The sequence below is a fragment of the Achroia grisella genome, unplaced genomic scaffold, assembly GCF_030625045.1.
Source record: "Achroia grisella isolate CSIRO2021 unplaced genomic scaffold, CSIRO_AGI_Agris_v1 utg109, whole genome shotgun sequence".
NCBI classification, from domain to species: Eukaryota; Metazoa; Arthropoda; class Insecta; order Lepidoptera; family Pyralidae; genus Achroia; species Achroia grisella.
Window position 1 is genome coordinate 6,798,230 of NW_026712573.1, and position 26,463 is coordinate 6,824,692.

The following is a 26,463-nucleotide window of genomic DNA, read 5'->3' on the forward strand; positions in this document are numbered from 1 at the left end:
GGAAATAAATTGTTCCCTCGCAAAACTTTACTGTATTACGACATATTGCTTGTTTTGATGTTGATGAAAATAAGTCTGTAAAATTACGTTGTCATACATGTAGTAAATAAACCGTAGGTGTTCGTTTAGTTTTTATATTTAGGTATGTGGCTTTACAGCTTCATCGGATGAAAATAAAGGAGAGTGCAGAGGGTACTCCAAATCCACAGAAATCTTATGGAGAGGTTGAAGGCCAATTCCTTACGGGTAGGAGTTTTGTCTAAGGACACCGCTAAGATGTCGAACCACGGCTCAAACAGTCGTCATTTTGATTCTTCAATTCGTAGTAAAAAATATAGACGCTGGTATATCCACTTGACCAAAAAATCACAAACGCTTTGATTTTTCAGTCACGCTGCGATCTAAGTACCGCGGCGTGTCCTAAAAACCATAGACTTAATAGGTAGTTAATGAATTAACCCACTTAAACGTTTACACGGTCAATAAAAGCGAAAAATCTCCGTTTTCGAATTCTATTATTACGAAATCGTGATTGAGGTCGATTGGACCTAAATAACTACATATACCTACTTCACTGAAGGCATGTTTTAATCTAAGTTCTAGATTAAGATGTCTTGGCATAAAAAAGACAAGAAATGCAGATTAGTTAAAAAAAATTGCAGATTATAAAAACCTAACAGAAGGTATATAGGGGAGACCGGGGCCACAATTAACAAAAATTGCATTTTTCATTGTACCTCCGAAATTTTCCAACGTTTAGATCTGATCTTTAGGTCACATATGCTGTAACTATTCAGATATCATATTTTTAACTTAAATCAAACATAAAATAAACGATGCCTTAAATAGATATTTTTTTCTTAAACAAGTCGCATGTTAAATCTTACCCCGTGTTTGGGGCTAGAATTAACAGCTCTGAGGTAAGTATTAACGTCATGTTATACTAACGAATATGAAAAAAACAAATATATGTATGACATTATTTTTTATTAATGAAAGTGAAATCAATATAGAAGTGTATAGAGCACATTTTGTCATATGAATTGACATTACAAATTTTACAGAATATTTAAACATGAACAAAAACTTATAAATTCTTTAAAGTATTATAAATAATCAACAATATTTTGTCACTTTTATTAACTTTAATCAGCCTTAATCGCTTTTATGCTAAAAGTTAAACAATTAGGCAAACAACTTATTTAAGATATCACAGATGACATAGAAAATGGCACATTTTACCTTAAGTTATATATATATCTAACAGTCTTTGAGATAAGTATTATTTTTACACAAGGCACAACATCGCAAAAATCAGTACGTTTATCAAATCAGCAAATACTTATAAAATATTAACGATTAAGAATATTGAGCATACAAATTATCTATTCATATTCATCATCGTCCGAAATACAATTCAGGCAAGTGAATGATGTGATATCACCTTTAATGCATATAGTTTGGGCCCAGTCTTTACAAGAGATACATTGAATCCAATCACCATCTGAGAAATCTTTCCAATATGTTTCTGTATTTTTCAAAAAAGTTTTTCAAGTTGGTTCTATTGAATGAAGTAGCTCTACTTAAACTAGTGGCCTCAGGGCTTCGTATCGCTAACCTGGGATTTCTCTTCATAAAATTAGTAAACCAGTCATTACCCGCCATCTCATTAACTTTCCAGGAATCTGGTACCCTCTCAACATTATAAAACTTAGCACATTGATATGCTAATCTCTTTACATCTGCGGGCAGTAATCCGAAATAAATATTAGCACACTTTAACAAACACTGCTATATTTGCTTCTTGTTCAGCATTAAAGACTAGGCGGGTTTTCTTGTAACCCATTACTGCTGGTGCACCCGCTTTCTTTTTTTTGACAAAGTTGAAGACAGAAACGAGCTGGAATTCTTTGGCTACATCTCTGTAATTTCTACCTTTTTCCATAACTTCTTTCGCAGCCAACTCATAGACCTCTAAGGATTTGGTTCCTCGAGTAGTTTTACGTTTGTATGTTCTCATTGTGTAATAAAATGTAAGAAAAAAGAAATTAAAACATAGGTACACAGTCGGATATATCGGTATATATTAATACGTTTATACTTACCCCGCCGATTTGTTAATTTTAGCCCCAAGGGTACATTTTTGGTTTTAAATAACATAATAAAAATATTTTATAAAAATCTTGTCAATTGAGCTATATGGCATTATTAAGTATGAAATATACTGCTAGGAAAACAAAAAACATAATATTATGCCACATATTGTGAGCATAAATCAAAAAATTGTAAAGTTAAAAATGTTCGTTACCTGCGTAATAAAGTGGTCCGATACACAGCTCAGTCGCACAACGCGTGATGCACAACTGACCAATCCCGAGTTACGTGGCGTGATCTAGGCGACGACTTGAAGCAGGCGTTGTATGTTTAGTATGTATAGTTTTAGAGAAATTAGCTTGTTAATACTTACCTCTGTTAATTGTAGCCCCGGTCTCCCCTACCCAGTTGCCTACTGTATTTATATGCTGGTACCTAAGTATATACCTTCTGATAGAATTTATATTTGCAATTTTTTTAGCAAATATTCAAGCAAATGTATTGCCATGCTAGTTATTTTGAGGGTTCTGATGTTATGTGCGGACCTGCATCAATTAAAAAGAAAACGGTTTTTTATAGAATCTACGCAAGCATTTCCTTATTAGAACCTTTTCCTACGAGTAACATAGCTTCATTTGTAATTGAATTCACATAACTGCAGTGCCAAATCTTAAAAAAAAGTATTAGGTATTTAATTCCCCTGTGGCTACTGCCACAATATAATAGATTATAGATAGCAGTAACTCCTGCATGCATTAGCATATAGGTACACACCACGAAAAAAAAATCTGTTAATCTTTCCCGCCAACTCGTTCTTCTCGACAGATTTATCTAAATTTAAAAAGTTAAAAAGTCTGTTCTCAATGTTCATTCTGCTAAATTTACCGTGCATTCTGTTCGGGTGATTCCAATTTGTGAGTTGTCTTATTTTAGTTAATTAGATGTTCGCCACGATGATGTGGGTGGGTATATTCTGTGCTATTTCCGTTTATGCTTAATAAATTGTCATTAAAATATTAAAATAGAAATTTAATTTATAAATTTTAATCATCTCTTATATTTACTAACTCACCTAATGATGTTTTATAAAACTTACTACTAATTATCATTCTATATGCGAGTAGGTTGTAGGCAAGCAACGTATATACATTATTACTACCGCACATATATTATATTAATTATTTAAATCAATTATTATATATACTTAAGCAGTCATTTTCAGAAATCAAAAAACTACATAACATGACCCATTTAATCCGTTAACAAGAATACTTTTAATTTCTGATAAGCAAGCTATGAAAGTAACCATCCAATAGCAGGCTAGGATTCGTAAATCGAACTCTTATCAGTAAGCTGATAACACACTGCGGAACGATTGGTCACGCTTTTCAAAATGGCGGCCCTTATCCTTGTGTTTTGTTGCATTGTGTTTTTAACGAGCTGAGATAAGTTATCGTTGTTCGAATGCAAAGGACTATGTTAAAACGGTAAATGTTATTTCTATATTACATAATACTATATGCTATATAGATTTCATTTAATGTTATTTTTCTCCGTTTTTTTTAAATGCTATTATTTTAAGTTTTACAGGATGTTTATGAGATTTACATTCACTCGTATATTTCAGAGATTAATTATAGTGTAGGTATACGAAGTTGACAGCAATAGAAATCGACATATATTGCAGCATAAAAGTAAAAAGTTCTAATTTTAAACATGGTGCTAGAATTAATTCCTCCTCTCTAATGTCAGTTGTTTAAAGTAAATTGTCATTTTTATTGCTATATCTGCAACCTAAGATTTCAAATTTGCTAACGTAATATATCTATAGCCTCTACGTCTTCAGGCGACTGTACTACAATCTTACTTTTTACTATATTATCTATCGTTAGGTACTACAATATCAGCACTTTTTATTTTAGTGTCTTTAGACACCATAACTTCCGGTTTTTGAACAGATAAAAACCGTTGTAAGAAAATAACTACCTGTCCTCATCCCTAGTTTTTGCCTAACTTATGTAATTATAAAAAAATCGACGTCTTTATGACAGAGATAGGTACCTATCTACTGGAATACTGTTAAAAGTGAGAGAATCGTAACATAGTGGTTTACTATCACGACTTGGTCCGTATGGTCCGAGTTCAAATTGGCGGCACACCAATTGAGAGTCTCAGTGGTTTCGTGATGTAGCACTGTCTTAATTCCGATGGTATGTATACAATATGGTATACAAACATTTGTATTTATCAATATGATTTTTGTATCGGCCTGGGTGTTTTCTATGTATAATATGTATGTATTTACGAAAGAATAATATAGGTATCTATGTATTTATCTAGTACCCATAACACAAGTTTTAGCTAGCTTAATGGGAGTCTAGACGGCGCTGTGTGAATTTTCCTGAGATTATTATTATTACTAGTGGTCATCATTACTAGTAGGTATTTTATTGTTTGTATCGTGCGAGCAATGAACCCGCGACCATCGAAAAAAGGCTGTGTGCATTAAACAGTTAGAACAAGATGGAGCGAGGTACCTGTGACAGTAGGAAGAGACCAGAGGTCATGGTGGAGCGACGGCGACGTCATAACGCGGAATCGGCCTCGAGCACTTGACCGCGACGTGACGCATGACAACCGCCGGTGGGGTTTACAGAGGAAGGTTTTCACGAGCTTTAGAGGTATATTGTCTATGGACAACTAAAATACCTCAATATATATTTTTAACTGACCAGCAATTTACTACAATGTCAACGGCTTGCTTCGTAAGATAATTTATTTGAAAAATTAGATCAGATAGTGAAATTACATGGTTTATTTATGTTGTTACTCTTTTTTTCATAATTTATATTATTACTACTAACAGTATATGTAATAGTATGTAGTACCTATAATATTACCTAGTAGATTGAATCCTCTCCTGAAGTAACTAATTATTTTGAATTGTTTGTGTGAAATAGCAAATATTTTTTTTTATAGTAATAAGAATGAATCACTACTAAACTCTTGGCCACTATCTGTGTATTTACATAGATATTCAGATACATCATCATACAGACGATCTGTCCAAGGTTCCTCGAAAAAAAATGACTACCACAAATAAACAAACTCATCAAAATTGGGGAAAGGTAAAAAAAACATGAAAATGGTTGTGTCCACATATTTTTTTTCCCCCGCGCAAAAAACCAACATCAATCTAACAAATTAACGTCGATATTGTCACGACGGCGGGATTGAACCGTGAAACCAGCGGTTACGTGCGGAGAGCGCCTGAGAAATGTGCATAGTGCATAAAAACGGTCAACGAACTTTACAGGCGTATTGTGAAATTAAGGCAATATTTTCAGATGCAGTAATATATATTAATATAAACTAATAACCTGATTTAGACATAATTTTCAGAATTTAGTAGAGTAGTCACTAACTTTTTATTAGATTCGGAAGACTAGATAGATATTTATAGATAGTTATAGTATTTTTTTTACAAAGACCATAACTTATAGTTTACTTTATTTTTGGATAAATATAGATTTGATTCAATAAATCATTCTGCTTTTTAATTCATAAATTAGGTATCAGTCTATAATTAAATGACATAAATGATTATTTTTTTAAAAAGAAAGTTCAACTTTTAATTCTTTGCAAGGGACAAAATATTACATCATAAAATTAACGTAATCTTTTTTATTGAAAACTTTGCTTAATTTAGATAAAAACTACTGTGTTTTCAATTAAATAAAAAAATGTCTTCTGCTCCATTAATATTAAATGTTATATAGTAATATAACAATAATAAAATCTTAAATTAGCAAACTCAGCTTCTAGTACCTAAACGAAATAAATTATAGTTCATTAGAGTTATTTAGAGTACCTATCATGTAACATCTATTTTGTCTAAAAACTAACCTGTCAAACTAAAAACAATTAGGTACAGCGCACAGTGCGCCGTTGCATAATAAATTAGTCAAAATATTTCAATACGAAAAGTCAATTCAGGTCACAAAGCAATGGTCAGTGCGAAATTAATTTGCCATAAAGCCGGCTACTCTAGGAAACTAGTGGCAGAAGCATAATAAATCATTAGTCTGGCCCGCTATATAGCCATGATCGATGGCTGCGTGTGCGCACTACAAGTTTATATTATGAGCGCAGGGTTGTAAGACAAAAACGACAATAGGAACACCTTCGGAAGTTATAGATATTATCTATTATATTCGCTTTTCTATGTCTATATCTCTTGAAATGTACATATATTAGTAAAATAAAAATACGCACTACAAAAATAGATGGATTAAACGTCAATACTATATATTTTATGTAACTGGAATGTCAGTTCATAAAAATATGGATGGATTGTATGAAAGATGATATGTATAAAAGGAGAGTATGCTCAGATATAACGGCCGATAAGAATCAGTGGAAGAGGAGACATACTGGGCCGAACCCAAGTAATGGGATAAAAGCAAGGCAATGATGAGGAGATGTAACTGGAATGGTAATCAAATAAGCTAGACGGTCTTGACGATCTACCTGATGGAAATGGTAACCTATAGACATGAAAAGCCGGAACTCACAAAATATTGGTATTGTGACGAACATGTTATACCACTTGGCACACCCCATGTGTTGCAATTCCTGCAGACTAACCTGATGCCTCCGTAACCTGACAAAATAACTGATACATCTCAACCACATATAGTTTATAGCAAGTGGCTTGATAGCAAAAAGTTGTGAGAAAAGTATCCACTCAGTGTTGTTCACAAAGTCTCTCCCCAGTTATATATATACCAGGGAGATACTTTATGAAACATTTGATAACCCTATCCGTGTATCTACTCATCAAGACGCGGTCCTTGTTATTTCTTTTATGCTCAACTCGTTATTACTGGTTGTAATGAATCACGGATCACAGGTCAATTATAAATCAACCGTACGATAAAGTCATTAAGTACAAGTTCATTATCAACAGAAAACTAGAATTCTTATCTGTCTATGCTCCCACTAGTAACCATGTATTCAATAAATATTCAACTCCAAAACATATATAATATATTCAAAAGTTTCAAATAAATACCAAGACACAGATACTTAAAATAATAGTATTTTCACTGATTGTGAGCGTCGTGGTTAATAAGTGAGAACTAATAGACTTTAAAGATCTTTAATTAGAATTTGGTTTAAATAAGAATACATTTCTCACTAATTCTTTAGTGAATTAAATACTGGCAATGCATTAAATTATTTAGATTGACGGTCGTAAATTCGCAACCTGCCACATTAGATTGAAATACACAATCAAATGAAATACTCAACTAAATGTGTGCATATTCACTACAATATTGACAATCAACAATAATCTGACTAAAACATCACACTACACCATTACAACAGGTACCTTTGTTTATATTAAACTACACTAGACTTTATCAGACTTCAATTTGAAAGTACGACACATAAAACATGGTGATTATTTCTGTTAAAAAAAATAATTTTATTAATATTATAAATAACACAGCAGAGAAAATTCAATGAACAATGGCAGGTGTATATAAAATAGTTTATAGTCCAAGTCGAACGGTGAATTAGCGTGTTGTTTTAATAAAGTGTATTTATATATACGATGACAGCAACAACATTTATATTAATTTATAGTTTGCGTGTGATATTATACTTATCTACCCAAAACGTAAGTACTCGATGATAAGTAGGTACATCATTCATTCTGTAAGTAAATTTATGACACAAGTGAGTCTAGTTTATCATTGAGTGTTGATATTCAAATTAGTTAACATTAGCTCTATAAACACATCGTGGGTTAGTTATTTACCTACTACCCTGAATTAAACATAAATGTCGTGAGTTTAAATTTGACTGTCAACAAACTTTACTTTATAATTTAAGCTGGTCTGATGATGGAAAACATCGATAACAAAGTAACTTTATCTGAAGCGTTCCGCAGAAACGAATGAATTTTGCTCTTCACCTGCCTACTTGGATACATTCATTTACAGAAAAGGTAACAAATTCCAATACTAAGATATTTGTATACTATATTAGATTAACTTCGCAAGCATGTTAAGTAATTAAATTATGTACAATCATCATTCGTCCCTTTACAATCTTCCGCGAAAATAAATTAAATTCATGTACAAAAATAGATATTTTACAATATATAACTATGTGACAAGGTCGCAAATTAATCTCATAACATTTCAATAGGTAGACACAGGTAAAATTTAATGTTATACCTTCGGTAAGACAACAGCCAAACTGAGTGATGGCCAGCCTAGGGCGATCGGGCATTAAGCCCTACGCAATATTAATGTGCCACATTCTCGCCCGGGGCAATAAAATAAATGATGTCATTTTTTGTCCATGCGGGGTGCTTTTGTCCCAGTGTGTTCGCCGCGTCGGCAACTTTACTTCCCTTTGTCCCCCGCCGCCCACTGTGTCCGCGGGACGTCTCATAGACAAAACATTTTTAGGCGCCGCACTTCAATTTTTTCCTTAAAAATATTCGCAAACTAATATAGTATTGTATGATACTGCTTTGTGTCATAATTAATAATTTATTGCTTTCGTCGAAGGCCTTTGTAAAGGCGCACCTGCTAGCGAACTATCAAGGTGCTTCTGTACGTTAATAAATCATAATATCGATTTGTATATTTTTGTACGAGTATGTTAATGTATACAGAAGGTAAGTACTTATTCGCTACAAAGTCTTCATATGAAAATTTCATATCATTTTTGAATTCATTAAATTTTGCAAAACATTACAATATATTATCTGAATAAAGGCACCGTAGTTCAACTTTAAATCCTTTAAAAAAACAGCGACAAACAGGTTATTTTCCGGTGCAATCGACCATAACACCACAGCCGCAAGATGGAGGCAAGACATTTCATGGGGTTTAATGCACAATAAGCACAGTAAACGTCAACTTTTGATGCAAATCCCGCTACGCGCCGTACGCTCAACATTTTTACGAGAATTGACAAGAAACGCGCTTGTAAAACATCTAGTTTACTGTTCGCTCATGCATATGCCGCGCCGTTGTTTTAATAATAACGATTAAAATTACGAATTTATTGCAATAAACCGCTCGTTTTTAGATAAAGTGTGGATTCGACGGAGAACGATCCGTACGAATTGCTGGTGATTATCGTTATTGGACATCATTTCACGTGCGATGACACTGAGAGCAGCGGGCGCAGTGACAGCCATTTAAATAACCTTTCCCTTTTTATTTTAATTTAAGCTAATTTTGAAACAAAATAAAGGCCATAGTGACGTGATGTTACGCAAAACATTGCAGATAACTGCATTTTTTCATAATTATATACCGAATTTAATATAAATACCCAGTAAATAAATTTTTATATATAATTATGTATATGAAATTGCCTATTTAAATAATTTGAATATAATTCTGTACCTGTGTTTCTCACTTAAACCCTCATAAACGGATAGAGCGATTTGGATGACATTTGTACGTAGATATATTTCAATGATTCCTGTATGATTTTATAATACAATTGAACCCGGTAGATGGCGCTGTTTTAACAGGCAGATATGCCGAAAGTGGCCAGTTATATAATATTAATAAATAATAAAAAAATATGTGTAATAATATGATAGATCAAAATATAAATAGACCAAATTATTAATTTTTATAAATATATATAATCCATTTCTTTATAGCTATCTCCTTTTTAGATTTTGCAAACAAAAGTTAAATAATTTAATTTAATCTTTACTCTTAAAAAGAAATGTTTTAGATATAGAATTCTTGAATTAAAAATACACTACAGTACATCGTAAAACCTCGGCTGCATTCGGATGACTTCGGGATATAAAGGTGCGGTCACACAAGCCTTTTACCCGTTTGTCTCGTAATTCGTGCAAGTTATAGTATTTGGGGCAGTTCAAAGTGGCCGACGCACATTAAAAGATGAGATATGGGCGTGCGACCGCCCGATGTACGGCTCATTCAACTCTGATCTCCACACTGACGTTTCCATGGATTTGGTTGCGAGTTCCCCTTTAATTGACAGGTTTATTTTATAGCTTCAGCCATTACGAAAACCAAGAAAAAGAAGCTATACGATATAATTGTGAGATGGATTTTATTGATGTGAATAATAAATTCCATAGACATAAAACAGCGCCATCTAGTCACAACTGAGCTTTTACTGTGAGTAGTAAACAACACATAAAATGCTATAATTATTTTTTTTTCTAATTACAACCATACTGTTATTATATATAACAAATTGGGTATAAAAAATAAAAAATAGCTTAACTGATTTATTTAAAAAAACTAGACTAAGTCGCAGATAACAACTATGTATATAAAAAAACCAGCCAGACCAGTACCAAATACCATCTTCATGACATAAAAATGTTTGTTATGCAGGAAACCGTGACACGGGATGGTGAGGTAGTATGCTAATCCATGGTCTTCTAATGATGCCTGTAGTGTCACCCATAACTGACCTACGCGCCATTAATGACCATAGACAAGAGGACGTATTAAGGTTGCTCACACGACCCAAGCATATACATTAATCAGCGCGCGTCACCTCAGTGGCCGGTGGTGACATAATAACATGTTCGCTGCTACAGTGACAAACAGTTTTATTGCCGCACTATCAATCAAGTGGCGACATTAGCTTCCGTATGGGAATTACTTTCTCGATAGCCTATCAGTAATGATAAACTATTCGTAGACTATTTATATTATTATGACCCGACTCTTAATCTCAAAAATCAATTTAACAGATTTAGGTACTATTTTCACTATTATATTAAGATAACTTATCATCATTAATAATTATCTGTTTGCTTCAATGACATTATTGAAACAAAAAGATATAAACTACTTTTACATCAATTGTTACATGTACCTTAATACTAAAATTAAGAAATTTAATATAAATAAATCAAATTGTCAACAAAATTATAGATAAATGATTACGTAGCTAGCACGCGTTATAAAAAGACACGGTTAAAAAGGGGTTAAAATTACACTAGTAAGTTAATAGTAATGTAGGCTAGTAGCAATTCGCTTGGCGATGGTTTGTCATCGAGACGTTAGGCGTTACAAATTACCCTATTACTGGAAGAATATGCACCGTGCGTGTCTCGAATTAGCATTTATTTATAATAATAATAATAATAATAATAATCTCAGGACAATTCACGCAGCGCCATCTAGTCCCAAGTTAAGCTAGCTAAAGCTTGTGTTATGGGTACTAGACAACTGATACAAATACATAGATATAATTTTTTTTCGTAAATACATACATATTATACATAGAAAACACTCAGACCGATACAAACAATCATACTCATGAATACAAATGTTTGTGCCGTGCGAGGAATCGAACCCGCGACCATCGGAAGTAAAGCGGTGTGCTAAACCACTAGACCACCGAGAGGTCGTCTAATTATTGTTATATTGATCTATAAATATACATAAATAAATATATAAATAATAAACCGACCTCTAATTTTTACTGGTAACTACAGATATCTACGAATAGTTATTTTTCGTGTTTAATATACATTATTTTTATTATTAACCTGATCTTATTCACTTTCTAAAAATTTTATGTTTATTAGTAGATATGTAACAAAGATTATAATTAATTACATTAATAATTACATGGTAAATATACAATAAAAAAATTTAACCTGATCTTAATACCTATAATACGTAAATAAATAAATAAATAAAATAAATAAATATGTTACAATAATTCGAATAGTTTTAGACAGTTTGTGACGACGGCGACGGCCTGCTCGAAACGTCGAGGGAGGTAAATACCGTTATTTGCTATAAAATTATTAGTGTTAACGCGCACAATAGCACAGGTAGGTAAATAGAAAACAAACTAAAATTCTAACCATATTTTCTTTCGATCTATTACGTTAAAGAAATTCCCCAATAACAGTTTTCTCATATATTTTATATGGAGAGACAACGTACATGTTTATTACAGATATCTATGTATAGATATATACTTATATAGACTTATAAATCACCAACAATATAAAACTGTCAATAGCTAATATATACGTTTTGTACTTTATTGTATTAATTTATATGCTTATTATTTCCAAACAATAAATTGATTTATTGTTAAGTAACAGTCATATTATACTCATTTCGAATATTTATTTACATAAAACGGCCTTTGATGTATAAAATTATAGAAAAAATCCATACTATATAAATTACATATCTGTCACAAGAAAAATAAATAAAACATACAATATTATGCACGGTAGGTACAATAAACTGAATGAAAGTTCATTGACAGCCCTGGTAAGACACTAACTACTCAAGCTGTCAAAATAAAATATGAGCCAATAAGAACACGACGCGCGGCGACAGGGACGTCACGCTAAAGAAATTACGATATATGAACTTATTAAAATATTCTATTTTTTTTCTCGTTTCGCGGTCGGGTGACATCGCGTTAAGGTGAAACGTCTACTCGGTTAGTTATTTTTGTATACCACTTTCCTTCCTGCATTCTTTGAATATGTTTCATCATCTAAAACCGTGGTAGTAAATAACATAATCACATTTTTTTTATAAATATACATATTTTTAAAACAGTTTTTTATACTACGACTCCGGCAAACAAGCAGACGGCCCATGTGACCATCCATCTACGGTAATATATTTTTATATAATTCTAAACTGATTAAGTAAACACCATTCTAGTGAAATTTCACAGTTGGTACTGTATATCTTTTTCTGAATGTACTTACCCTTATAACTTATGATAGTGGCATTATTATATAACAATGTCAATAATTTTTTAAACTTGTCTGAAAAACTAATGGTTTTGTGGTGGTAAGTATTGACGTTCAAAAGTGTTTGTCATATACTTGCCGAAGAATATGTCTAAGTATAAATATATTATTATTATTTAGATGGAATAGAAGAAATTAGTTTCAAAGTAGACACAAGTACCATCATATCAAAAAAGAGGATACCATAGACACTTATTAAAGGCGGAACCCTTTTAGTTCATTTAGCAAATTGTATAAAAATAGAATCTCATGGTGTCATCATAAATAACAATCAGCGACGGAATTTCTACGATCGTGTAAAACACTTGAATGAACGACAACGCACACCGATTTACATATGGTTAATTTACGGCATGTAAGGAAATTATCAATGCGTGTTTAAGTGCCTATCAATTTTTAACTCTGGAATGTCAAAAGAGACCGCTACGCGGCTTCCTCAAGCGGTGAATCGTTCACACGAACCAGTGTTGACTAGTTAAATCCCGAATATTTGGACAAAAAGCCATTTTACAGTTACCCCGGGCCACATGTGGTGGCACAAACATTTGACACGCGCGATCTGGCGGGACTTGACAAACGTCCACAAAAAATATTGTTTATGAACCCACTTAGCATACTTGACATTGTTTTTCAACATGAAAAAATATTGTTACACACGATAAGTATTGGTGTAAATATGTAGTGGATATATTTATCATTATCAAGATTTTAATACTTTTTTATACACTTTCAATCAGCCTATTATACTGTTTTTTATAAACAACATTTTAATTTTTAAGAGGTTGTTATATTATCAATGTATGATCAAACCTACATTTTTTTAATTCATGAAGATATTGAAAACTGTTTGAAATAATTATTAAATAATTTGTATAGCTTAAAAATAACGGAATTAAACAAATCTTAGTTTCTATCCTATGCTTATGTATTCAACAATATTTGATAAATAATATGACCATAATTGAATTATTGCCATCTAAAATATTTCACATATTAAATACATACACACGACTGTCGTCTTAGTAAATTCGATACAACCCATTTACTATTACATGCTATACTTAGCTAGTTACTTTAAAGACAGTAAAAACTGTCAAATTTCTTAATTAATTCATTACTTCATCACAGAAATAATCTACTACATTTACAAACACTCCGGTAGTCAAGGGAAAAAAATCTAGACGTTTTTCGTTCGGAAACCAGGTGCAACAAAAACTGAAACAAAGAGGAAGGAGAGCAAAAAGCGTGACGGACAAACTGACGAATCTCTTAACAGACATCTGTTGCTGAGACGGTGTGGAGAATTGCGTGATTCCATGTGTTAGATTGGGGTAGAATTACTGGAACTCGATCAGCAATGTGGGTTTAAAATGACTATACGATACGACACGATACGATAGCCAAATAATATCGCTGATTTATTTTTATAAATGAGTCCTTAAACTGTAATTTACAATTGTATGCATACTCATGACTAAATATTTCTGTAAAGCTGCTTTCGTTAATTAGGATATTTGTCACGTCGCCACTCGTTTCTGAACGGATGCGCGCGCAATATTCAATTTGCGAACGTTTCGGCGGCCGCCATGATGGAGTATCGGCCATTTGTAACGGTTACCGAAGGTTATGCGTGTGATGAATAGAGGTTTTGTTCAAATCAATTTTATGGTAAAATTATAAGCGTGTTAGTAATGTGGACGTACAATTTTTATTCGTAAACGATTTTAGCGTTACGCTATTTAGTTGTGATGATTCCAATTAATAATGAAGCACTTTTCTTAATATTCTTATGATGTCTAGAATTTTTTGGTATCTAATACTATTTCGTGATTAAGAATAATATGGTATGTCTATAAATAGATCTGCAATTAATACAATTATATTTCTTAATAAATAAGATTTCGTAGGTAGATATATATTCTCGCATTACTTTAAATTGTACTATCTCATATCTAGTTTCGTCGTGGTATGTAGGTATATTATTTGTTGCATCAATAAATCAAACAGACTATTAGGTACTTCTGATCATCACTACTTAGTCTACTTAAGGTGTTTTCTTATGTATACTTCCTAGGAGTAATGTAAATATAAAAAGGCAAATGTAAATATAATAATCATTGTTGGAATTAAAAATTAGCACAAAATTTTTTATTAATTTTATGACACAACCATTTTCCTAAAGGTAAATGTATTTTACGCATTGCCTAATAGAAGGTTGTTTCAATTTCAAGATATTGATGGCTGACAGCGCGGAAAGACAGTCAGTCACGCTTTCCTGGTTTTCGAATGTAGGTCTAACCTGTTGTCTAACCAGACAGATGGCTTGATAGTCATGACTGAAATTTAGAAGTTCACAATTGTGGTCACACTACATGTATCTCTCGGTATTACCTGCGTCATTTCGGATAATAAGGATCCTATTTATTTTTTGAGTGAGAATTTCATACGAATCCGTCCAATAATTATTGCACGAAAGAGAAACATTGTAACATTTTTTCCCGTTTATAATATTAATAGGATTTCATTGACTTAACTAAACAATAAATAAAAAACCTATTTATTATATATAAATTACGACACAGAAATTTAATTATTTTTGACCCTGCCACTTGTCTTTTGTCACCTTTGTGGGACTCTTATTTTATCCTATTTAATACTAAAGATAACATACCTATAGATAAAATTGTAAATATTTTTAAATTTCTCAAAAAAGTTCAAATTCGTCTTTTAACATTGAAATATATTAAACATTGAAATATAACGTCACGAGTGTTAGTATCCTTTCTACCCCGTGTCACACAATATCACATTTTGTCGACCCTTCCCTTCCGCTCAACGTGTGACGTATTTATGGATGGTCGCTAGTGCAGGTTAGTGTGGTAGCCAAATCCTTATTTTACAAAAAGTAATGTACCATAAAACTCATAGTATGAAATTTCGGGATTAATATACCTTTAACTATCTGTAAAATTGAACATTGTTATGATAATAAATGTAATTCCACACCTTTTATACATAACTTCACGCGTCTTTAATTGGACGTATTCAAAAAGAGATATAATTCACGTTACTTGCAATGCATATAAGTTGTAAAAATCAATTATACGCAACAAATCTATTACAAATTCTTAACGCGTTTTTTTATCTTTAAGTACCTACTTCAGAATTGTTATAAAGTCATAATACTATTCGTTTCATATAAATAGTATCTATAAATATTACTGCACGACACGTTTAATATATTATTCATAAAGAATGTTTGTTTCACGGCAAAAATAAATTTAAAAAGGATGCACCTACCAAATTATACAATTCTATGTACTAATAATACTCGCGACTTTGCCCGTGAATTAAAACTGAAAGTATCCTCTGAATTAAAAGGATTTCGCTATCTCTTTCTTCTTGTAATTGTTCTTACTGAAGGTTAAACTATATTAATTATAATCCGAGTTGTAAGTTGAGTAGTATATTTATTTCGATTAGAGTTTCGCTGAAATTCTGATCAATCAGTGCGTTGATAACCAAAGGACAAATGATTTTATAAATATACTTAGATAATCAGCTGTAAACCGTTGCTTTTTTTAATAGATACTCTATGTCCGTCTTTATGATACAATCAATCTTCACACCTATAATTAAAATCAAAAGATCTTCAACAGAACCGTTTAGTCGTGATAAGGTTACAAACAAACAGACAAGACAGACAGACGCACTATCAATTTTATTTAATCTACCTTGATGGCAAACCATCTTATATATCATCTGATGGTAAACTGGCTATGGACGCCTGAAAAACCAAGATAACAACGTGATACACGTTTACGTTGCCGACCCTTGTTGCGGCATACTCTCATTGCAATATGCTTAGTAACACGTAAAATTACACCGTTAATCAATTGCACCATAAATTCTTAACTCTTACCTGTATTACCCTCATAGGTAAGCCCGTCTCCTTCGCCAATTGTTCCCGTATATGCCTCGTAGGTTTCGGAGTCTGTGAGAATGCAGACTTCAGTATCTCGAGTTGCTTGGCTTTTATTGTGGTCCTTGGTCCTCTTCTTTTTGAGCCCCCATTTCCGTCATCTGGTGATTTGTTTTCCGCTTGTGAATCTCTTGTTTCGGGATCACCGTCTAAGGAGCCCTGCGTGTGGAAGAAAAACAACTGAATACGACAATGTGAACGGTTCATTGGTGAAGGACATTATATGGTCGAAATTACTTTATTTTAGTACAAAGTTTTTTAATATACGTTTACAAGTGGTAGGTATACGTGGTAGTAACTGCACTTGTTGATTTTGGTAACAAGAATGGCGAACAAGCTGATGACTCACTTAATGGAAAATGACAACCGTAGCGTGAACATCAACACAGATGTCATGTGACCTCTCATGATCTCTCATGTATGAAAACTAAGGAGTCGTGCCTATGTATTCTGTAATTTTACTATAATTTCTCACCAGTCAACTGTAACACAGCTAACAACGCAAGCTGCTTGACGTCTGAAATAGGTGACATAACTCACGCAGACGATTTTGTACGGTCTACCTCGATTAAAATTTACGTATAAACAGTGATATTAATATTAATACTGGACCTCGTCGGGTTACCGCTAGGTTTAGCACAATGCCTTACTTTCAATGGTCTCAGGTTCAATTCCTCTTACCATACAAACTTTTCTATTCATGAGTAGACACGATTGTTTGTAGACCGATCTGAGTATTTTCTATGAATACCTATTATGTATGTAATAAACTGTACACAGAATTCAACTAATCTTAATTTAATAAACATTCAACAGATAGAATACTAACCAAGCTGTGATTCACATAATATCTTTTACAATCTGAGACTTCGTTTTTGTAAAGTTCCCATAACACTACTTGTGTCCTTGGTTTGGACTAGATGGCGCTGTGTGAAATGTCCAGTATTATTATTAATTTAACAGGGTATGTGATACCAACCTGATCTTCCGAGTCTTCGTGTGGTTTGGTGTCGCCGTTGTGAGAGAGGTCTGAATGTAGCGCCGGATGCGGCGCGTGCGCTGGACTACTCGAATTATTCGCTGCTCTCGATTCATCTTCTTCCTCCTCATCTGAACCTGAACCTAGTAGCGAGTCCGCTGTAAAATAAATTTTAGACATGAGAAAAGTTTATCATGACATTATGAAAAGATATGAAATTGAGTCCTTATATTTACCACTGAGAGATATTTGACTAGTAGTTACTATACGGAATAGTATAGATACCTAATAAATAGTATCTATTTTGCGTAAGTTAGTAAAAACATATATAAGAAAGGATTATACCAGAAGTCACATCGATATAAGAGAAGCAAATTGGTACCAAGACCAAGCCAATAGTGGGCAAAATTATCCTCTTATAAGGAGGGACACTTCTCCAGCAGTAGGCTAAAAATAAAAACAAATATTACCTTCGCTATATGTGTACCTACATGAACAGCACCACCACATTATTGTATCATCTGGCTTATAATGTGCCTATACGTATAAACCATAAAGTATATCTAAATACATTCAAGCTGCCTAAACTATGCATATTAAGAAGCACTTCGTATTTCATACACCAATAACCCTTTAAAATGGACTAAAAATTGACTTATCAAAAAGCAATCGCCGACCCCTACGTAGGTTTAACGAAATAAAAATGTAATTTCGGGGCGCGTCCCCAAAGAAACGGGAAGAGAAAGAATTAGCCACAAAAACAATTACTTATGGTACGGGGCGTAGTACAGGGAAATAACCACGGTCTCTCGAAACAAACTCGAATCTAAAATTGTGTAATCGATGTAACTTTTCTTTAGTAAACGGTCTTATACCAAACATTATTAGATTGTGTATATACAAATACCTGCTTAAATAGAACCCGAGAAGCATAAATTACAGTTTGCGTGTTGGTCATCGAACGTCTATCTTCTGTGGACGTATGGAGACTTTCTGATAAAAGCCAAAAAAATGAACAACAATAAAATAGGTTTTAACTTTTGAGTAAACAATAAATATCGCCGGAGTTCTATTCACTATTGTGAATGAAAGTAACCTAATCTGTAAAAATTTGAGCCCTTAACAAAAGCTGTAAAATATAATACTATTGTTTAAAATAATATCATTTTTCTTTAGAAGTGGATATTAAGTTTCAGTTACAATGACTTTTAAGCTCGTTTTTTAAATTCTTTTACTGTCCTGCTTTCGCACCTAAACACTCCATTCAATAATCATTTCATATTTCGAATAAAAAATATACAACCATAAATGCAAAGCCTACTACTTTGCAAAAATAAGTTGTCACCTTCGATGAGGAAACAATAGTTTGTAATTATGTATATATTTAAATATCACAATTGTTTTAAATAAAGTATGTCGAATTCGACAATACCCATTTTGAGATAGCATAATGAACTTACCAGTACAAATAACAGATAAAGTATCTTATCTTGTCTTTGTAATAGGTATTTTTTTAATACCTTGTAATGGAACTACAAGAAGACATGATATGCATATCCTTCATGATAGTATCTACTACATAAAGCTTTAGAGCTTTATGTAGAATTATATAAGCGCATTATTTCAGAATATTTAAATATCTATATTGGATATTTCTTTTGTATTGTTTGTAGTTATTGGGATATAGTTTGTATGAAAAAATATGTTTGTAAAATTCTACGGAAAGTGATATGTTTCAGTAAAAAATATCTATATAAAAATTTACATCTTATCATATTACATGGTCATATTGTAAAAAAAAAAATAAGTAAACAAATATTTATTTTAAATGTATTTGAGAAATCAAATTAGAAACAAAATATGTATTAGGTACAATAATATAAAAATAATCAATCTCTTTTCATTATTTATATTTTCTTAAAATCCATAATCACGGATTTAGTTCGAGTATACGCTAAGTAACCAATAGTAGGGGTGGAAAAATCGTTTATGCTCGGCAAACAGGGGATGGCAGTTATAAAATATTTGCAGCCGGGGAGCCGAGGCGATCGAGAACTCTTCAGTGCTGTTTAGATGCGTCTATGATGTGTATAAATAAGCAAATACTTATATCATTTTCCATTGTTCAAACACTATACATATTATCTACAAACGTTATTTGTGAGTGCATTCACTTGCAATAGTATGTTAGATACGATCAATGAGGTTAAGTAACATTCAACAGGTTCAGTTTCTACATTGATGTTATTGTCATTCGGAAAGTTTATAGACATATTTTAATCTTCAAATATAAACTTGAAATTAGATCAATCATACTCAGATCATGTTTTTTCTGTATGTTTTCTGCTCGAATATCTAATTTTACCAAAGTTAGACTTTTAGAACGTTCTCTGCGTGGGTACGTCTGTTTCACCAATTTCAACTAACAGCAAGGCAGTTTATAAGGTTTGTTTAGGTTGGTAGTTAAATTACGCTTCGGTTTTGTGTATATCACATGTATCTTCATATAATTCATTACTTTACTTGAGTTTACTTTAGTGAAGGTCATTCTTTTAGAAGTTTTTTCAACTCTTTGTTTTCATTAGCAACTCCATGAAAGTAAAAACTTATTTTTAATTTTATGATATTAGCTAGCCTAGGTACCTATACTGGCGTAAGTATTACCTATATGTAATCATTTATAAGTATACTTGTAGCCCAGTTTTTTTAACACTACAATTACATCTTACTTAGAGATATACTTAGGTATCTAATGTTACGTCTATTTTTAGAAACGAAATATCACAACTTAAAAAATACCATACACACAAAATTACCGTTAATAATGAAAGCTTAAATGATGATATTGCGTTTGAAGAATTTGACTTATATTAATTGTGTCGAGTTTTTCCGGCGGACTGACTTGCGGTTCACAGCTGCAAGTCACGCCTGGGGAAACTACTCGTTTAAGGGTATGTATATTACCTACCAGTTATATGTTGCTGGTGTTTTTATAATATTATTTAATAAAACGATAGGTTTATTTGTTAATATGCATCAGGAATTGAATAATGGTCATGTTATTGTATAAATCCATACTGAAAAATATTACTTAGATATTATTATGCAAGTATAAAGTATAGATATTATATAACTAAATATCTATACCTAGTGAGTGTGTAAATGTTTACAATGCAACTAAAAAAATAAAACTAAATAATTAGCTTCCCCTTAAAAAGCATGGTTTAGTGTTTTAATATCTGCTTAATACAAAATTACTTTAGTACATATATTATTTATACGCACTCTACCGTAGATACATACAAGCAGTGATACAACGTATAGTTTAATACTGTAATTACTTTAAGTAACGCAACTAACCGCCTTACGTATCTAATTACTCTGACATATTTACAAACAAAAACAAAACAACCAAATTTCGGTCATACAGGAAATTTTCAACCCTATTTTCTCCAAATATCCGATTTTATAATAATCGGATATTTGTGAGGATGGGTTATTATTTTTTTTACTGGATGGTTTCGAATGGTATTAAGTAGATACAGAGATAGAGTCTCAATTAATACAGAGGAAACTTATTACCGAAATTCTCCCAGGCAGTGCCTTATAGATATAAATTAATGAATATTAATATTTTTTAATAAATGAATAGAATATTTAAAATGTAGTTTTTTTAATATCCACGGTATCGGGTACAAGGGTTATTTATCTTCTTTAAGTACAATTTAATTAATTTCGACTTTGTTTCAATAATTGTTTTAGTTCATTTACATTCAAGAAAACCATAGTAATATTAATAAAATAAAAAAAGTAATTCAAAAATTTAATTTAAATTTTGTAAAGGAGTCAATACCCGACAATTTCCCAAGCACTCGAGATACGATCGCAACTCGTCTGGAGTGAACTCAAACACTCGTAGTAAAACATCCGCGCTCAAGCACTCTCTCACCCCAATGTTTTACTACTACGCCACTTGAGATCTTTGCAACACCGGCCAAGTTTTGGTACATTCACCCGAGTTTTTAATTGATATAGGAAAAAGACGACAAACACTTCATTCTTTTGAGGTAGGTTCGATCTATTTATACATATTTATCAACTATATTTATAAAAAGAATAACTTGTTGAAGTAAGTTTTGACGGCCTTGGTAGTCTAGCGATTTAGCACACCGCTTTACTTCCGATGGTCACGCGTTCGATTCCTCGCACGGTGTAAACAATTGTAGTTATGAGTAAGGTTATTTGCAAAAAAAATCTAAGTATTTATATCAGTCGTGTAGTACCTACCCATAACACAAGGGACGAAGCGTGGAACTAGATGGACAGTGTTATTTTTTCCTATTTATAATATGCTCATATATTTTATGCACGTTATATAGTGTGAAGCTACTAAATGACGTTATTGTCCAATATTACAAATATCAGATGTTTATGTGACTTTACACCTGACAGGGACCAGTGAATGATGAGATACTGCGCTGACAAATAAATAATTAATAGACAATGGCAAGGCATTCATGGCCTGGCCATAAACGCACTGGCCTAAAAGTCTTAGTGTCATCATGAAGACACTAAGACTTTTAGGCCAGTTAATGATATTTGATTTTCGAATCACTCTAATCTAAATGTTTGTTTTTATTAGAATTTAATATATTAAACACGTAAACAAAGCTTATTAAGACGACCTCCATCCAGTCTTTACTGGACTCTACCTAGACCATAGTGAATGTATTGTTATGTGTAAAGTTAATAAAATACTGGACAAATAATACTACCATTATAATAATAACTACTAAGTACTGCTATCCTACCATTAGTAAGCACTGTGACGGTAGTTCGTAGTCCCTACTTATTCTATATACCTAAGTATTAATACTTATTATCAGTAGGTTAGCACCTTCCGTAGTTACATCTCTATACGTCTCTAAATGTAGGTAAGTAAACGCCCCAATTCTAAAATCAATTTTAAAACCTCTCCCCAAATAAACGACTTCCTTTGTCCTGACACAACGTCCCTAATCGAATTTTGGCGGGAAAACGGCCTTTTATTGTCGTTAAATTTCAAACGTGGAACAGCTCCCTTTGATGTGGAAAATACTAAATTATTGAGGCTTCTTAATTTGAAATTGAAATAGAATGAAATCGAGTTTTCCATTTTATTTGATTCGTTTTAATATTATAGTTACCAATACTTACTCGGTTCTTAATACCCACTTAGGTATCTCAAAATAAAGATAATTTTGTGATACATAGAAAATACCATATAACGTATTACCTACCTATATAGTAGGTTTCACTTATCTACCTCCGAAAGTAACCCACTGTAAATACTTAGGTAACGTAAGCTACCTTTAGTAGGTCCCTCTACCTATTGAAATAGTAAATAAAAATATTTACAACAAAAAAGTACCTAGTTATATCCAAAATAATGTCTACCTATTACTTATTGTTTATAACTTAACATATTACTTAGATAACGTAAACAACAAAGTTATTTAAAACCAACTGATATTAAAAATTATGTTGAAGTTTTTAATAAAAAACGACCACAAACCACCCATCTAAATCATGTTATACGACAATTAAACCAATTAACAATTCAATCAACGTAACTCATGAATTAAACTGCCACTACAACGACTGAAAATCTTATCATTAAATCTATAACAGCATATTAAGGTTGTTAATAATAAAAATCACAGATAATTTTGTTTATTAAAGTTACTTATAGCGTGTTTATGGCGACCGTTAATTCGAAACCACCATCTCAAATTTAAAATAAGAATCCGCAAGATAACAATCTAAGAATATAAAAGGTATGGGAAGTCTTTGTGGCGGTAGCCGGCGACCGGCGCGGCGTATAGCTATGTTACGCCCATATACCGCGTGCCGTACTTACGTATGCCGTACAACACACACACGTGTGCACAGCGGCACACATGAAAGGGTGTGTTGTACGCACCCGCAGAACACGACGGTTTGATTGGTGGAAACGACCGCGACGGCCACGCCCTCTTTTATCGACGTTGCGCAGGGAGTGTGCGTGTGAAACGGTATAGCAAGATATTAAAATGACATTTTCACCGCTTGCTAGGTAAATGGAAAAAATATATATTTATTAGAGAGTGACATACATATATATCGTCACTTCTGTCACGTATTAGCGTACGCAAAGACAATAGATAGCCAAATACTAAGACTCATAAACGTACTTGCTCTACATTTATCAATCAAGTTATTACTTACAAGGAGACTATATAAAATCATATGCTTGTCTCTAGCTCACCTATCCATGTCAACAAGCACCTTGCTTTGCAAACTTTGAATAAAGAATGTGACGTGACAGTGAAAATACTGGATTCGGTGAGCAATACCAGGTGTATTCAGGCATAACACCGCATAATGTACTACGGGTGCTACAAATTATTTTTGTCTACGGTTTGTTTACAGCGCCGACCAGACTATATACTTACCATAAAATTTTTACAATTCCAGTTATGTAAATTGTTATAAAAAATATGTAGAGAAATATTCCAAGGAGTGATCTGAGACGTACATATATGTTTGTCTATCTATAGGTACGTTTCTCACACGAAAATCTGTGAAGTCAAACAGCACAAAGTAGATAGAAACCTACTTATATTTAGCTTTGCTGATATTTGTTATGGCTCAGCAAACACTGTTCAAAATGTCGAACCGTAATTATATGGTCGGTTAAGTTTGTTTCTGAGTACGAATTTGCTATTTTATTCCAATTATTATTATTACTAGGTGGAAGGTACAACTAGTTGCTACGGATGACTTATGCTTACTTTGTTACTTCATTTTTAAGTAAAATATTAAAAAATTAGGGACTACTCACGCACATACACTAGTGGACTTTACTGACTATATCTATTGCTAATAATAGCAGATACCACGGTCGACCTCAACGTGGTCTCTTCTAGACATTGTGCTTAATTCCTGCTGAATTCACCAAAATGATCTTACTGATCTTATTCTGATCTGACTTCATGCACATCCTACCATCCTTCACTGATGAACTACCAGCATATAGGTATCATACAAGCGGGTGCTACCAGTACAAATTCATCTATGTAAATAAATATAGGTATCTTAAATTTTATGATTATGCGCAGTTTATTAGTTTATATTTATACAAAAGCATAAACATATAGAATTAGGTAAATGTAATTATATCGTAAACATATAAATGTAAACATCTAATTTGTTTAAAAAGGGCAGCAGGTAAGTGTCGTCATTCTTTGCGGCTGAATATGAATTCTGAATGTGCCGATAAAATAAAAAAAAAATTGGAAAAAGTTAAGTACCACCTACGTTTTTCCATAGCTATATAAGTTAATTTATTTAAATAACGATTAATTCTATTTCCATATTATGTTTTAATACGAATTGGAAGGTGAGTTGGTAATCAATTTTAGCTTAGGAAAAAAAACGGAGCTATATGCTCCGTTTTTTTTTTATTTATGAAATAAATCGTGTAAGACGACTACGTAGGTTCGGGGCAACTACTGGTACCTTGACATTAACTAAACAATTTGCAACGAATTAACTATATCTATAGATTGCACACTTCCAAGTAAGCCTAAATCTCATTACCGTTGATAATAACCCCGTCAAATGCAGAGGTTACAATACACGTATTCTCCAGATGGATAGGTGGTACCTACTGAAATTCCCAAGTTATTGTCCAATTTGCGTAGAGCTGCGACTTTAGTAGACTTCCCATTTTGTACATCTATTGTTAAAGGCCGAGTAGAGCTGGGGCGGGTCACATTTAGCTGGTGACGTATTGACCTAACCACCGGTTGCGACAAAGCGGTCGTGACTTCCCCAGGTAGCGGTGGGAGGGTAGTCAGAGAGCACAATTAAAAAGCTTACGATAGCATGAGTTGGAGTTTTGTTGCGTTTTGATTCGCGGCGCCTCCGTGGCGGACGTACTGGGATGACTAATGATTTTTTTACTTTTTACCAATATTTTTTGTTACCTGTACATGTAGATATATAATGGAAAATGTAAAATTGAAATTTGTTATCCCTTGTGAAACAGCTGTAAGTTACCTACGTGAAAACAATCAAATTACATAGATGCGTTAATTTGCACCTAATAGTCCTAATACACACATGTATCCACTAGCCTATGTAACTGTGATTATTTTTATACCTATCTATAGGTAGGTAGATATTTATTTATTACCTAAGTTAGATAATTATGTAACATTATGACGTCAATGCACCGGTCTCATATTGGAGCCCAAGCGTATTCTTAGTATACTAGGTATTTCAAACTTATCCAATGAGACATCAGGTACTTATTTGATTTTTCTTGATTATTTCGATCTAATCGACAAATCAACCAGATGTTTACTGTTCATCCTACAATAGAATGAAGAGTTTGCTTTAAAATGATTATTAAATGGGTACATCTTGCTTATACCTACAAAATATTTTGTAGGTCTACTAGTCTACTGGCTACATATTTTGATCTGAATAATCTTTAATTCAATTATTTACAAAAGGCTATATAACTATGTTATAAAAAATAAACGAACTATATTT

At 32.6% G+C, this 26,463-nt stretch overlaps 1 protein-coding gene across 1 annotated transcript in view; it reads right to left on the reverse strand.

Annotated features, from left to right (window-relative positions):
• The window catches only part of LOC131848443 (LIM/homeobox protein Lhx1), a 73,261-nt gene that overhangs the window by 12,169 nt on the left and 34,629 nt on the right, over positions 1-26,463 (reverse strand). Inside the window, exons 4-5 of the mRNA XM_059198310.1 lie at positions 17,884-18,041; positions 16,845-17,063 (exon numbers count right to left, since the gene is read on the reverse strand). Coding sequence (XP_059054293.1) covers positions 16,845-17,063; positions 17,884-18,041 — 377 coding nt within the window. The remainder of the gene's footprint in view (positions 1-16,844; positions 17,064-17,883; positions 18,042-26,463) is intronic.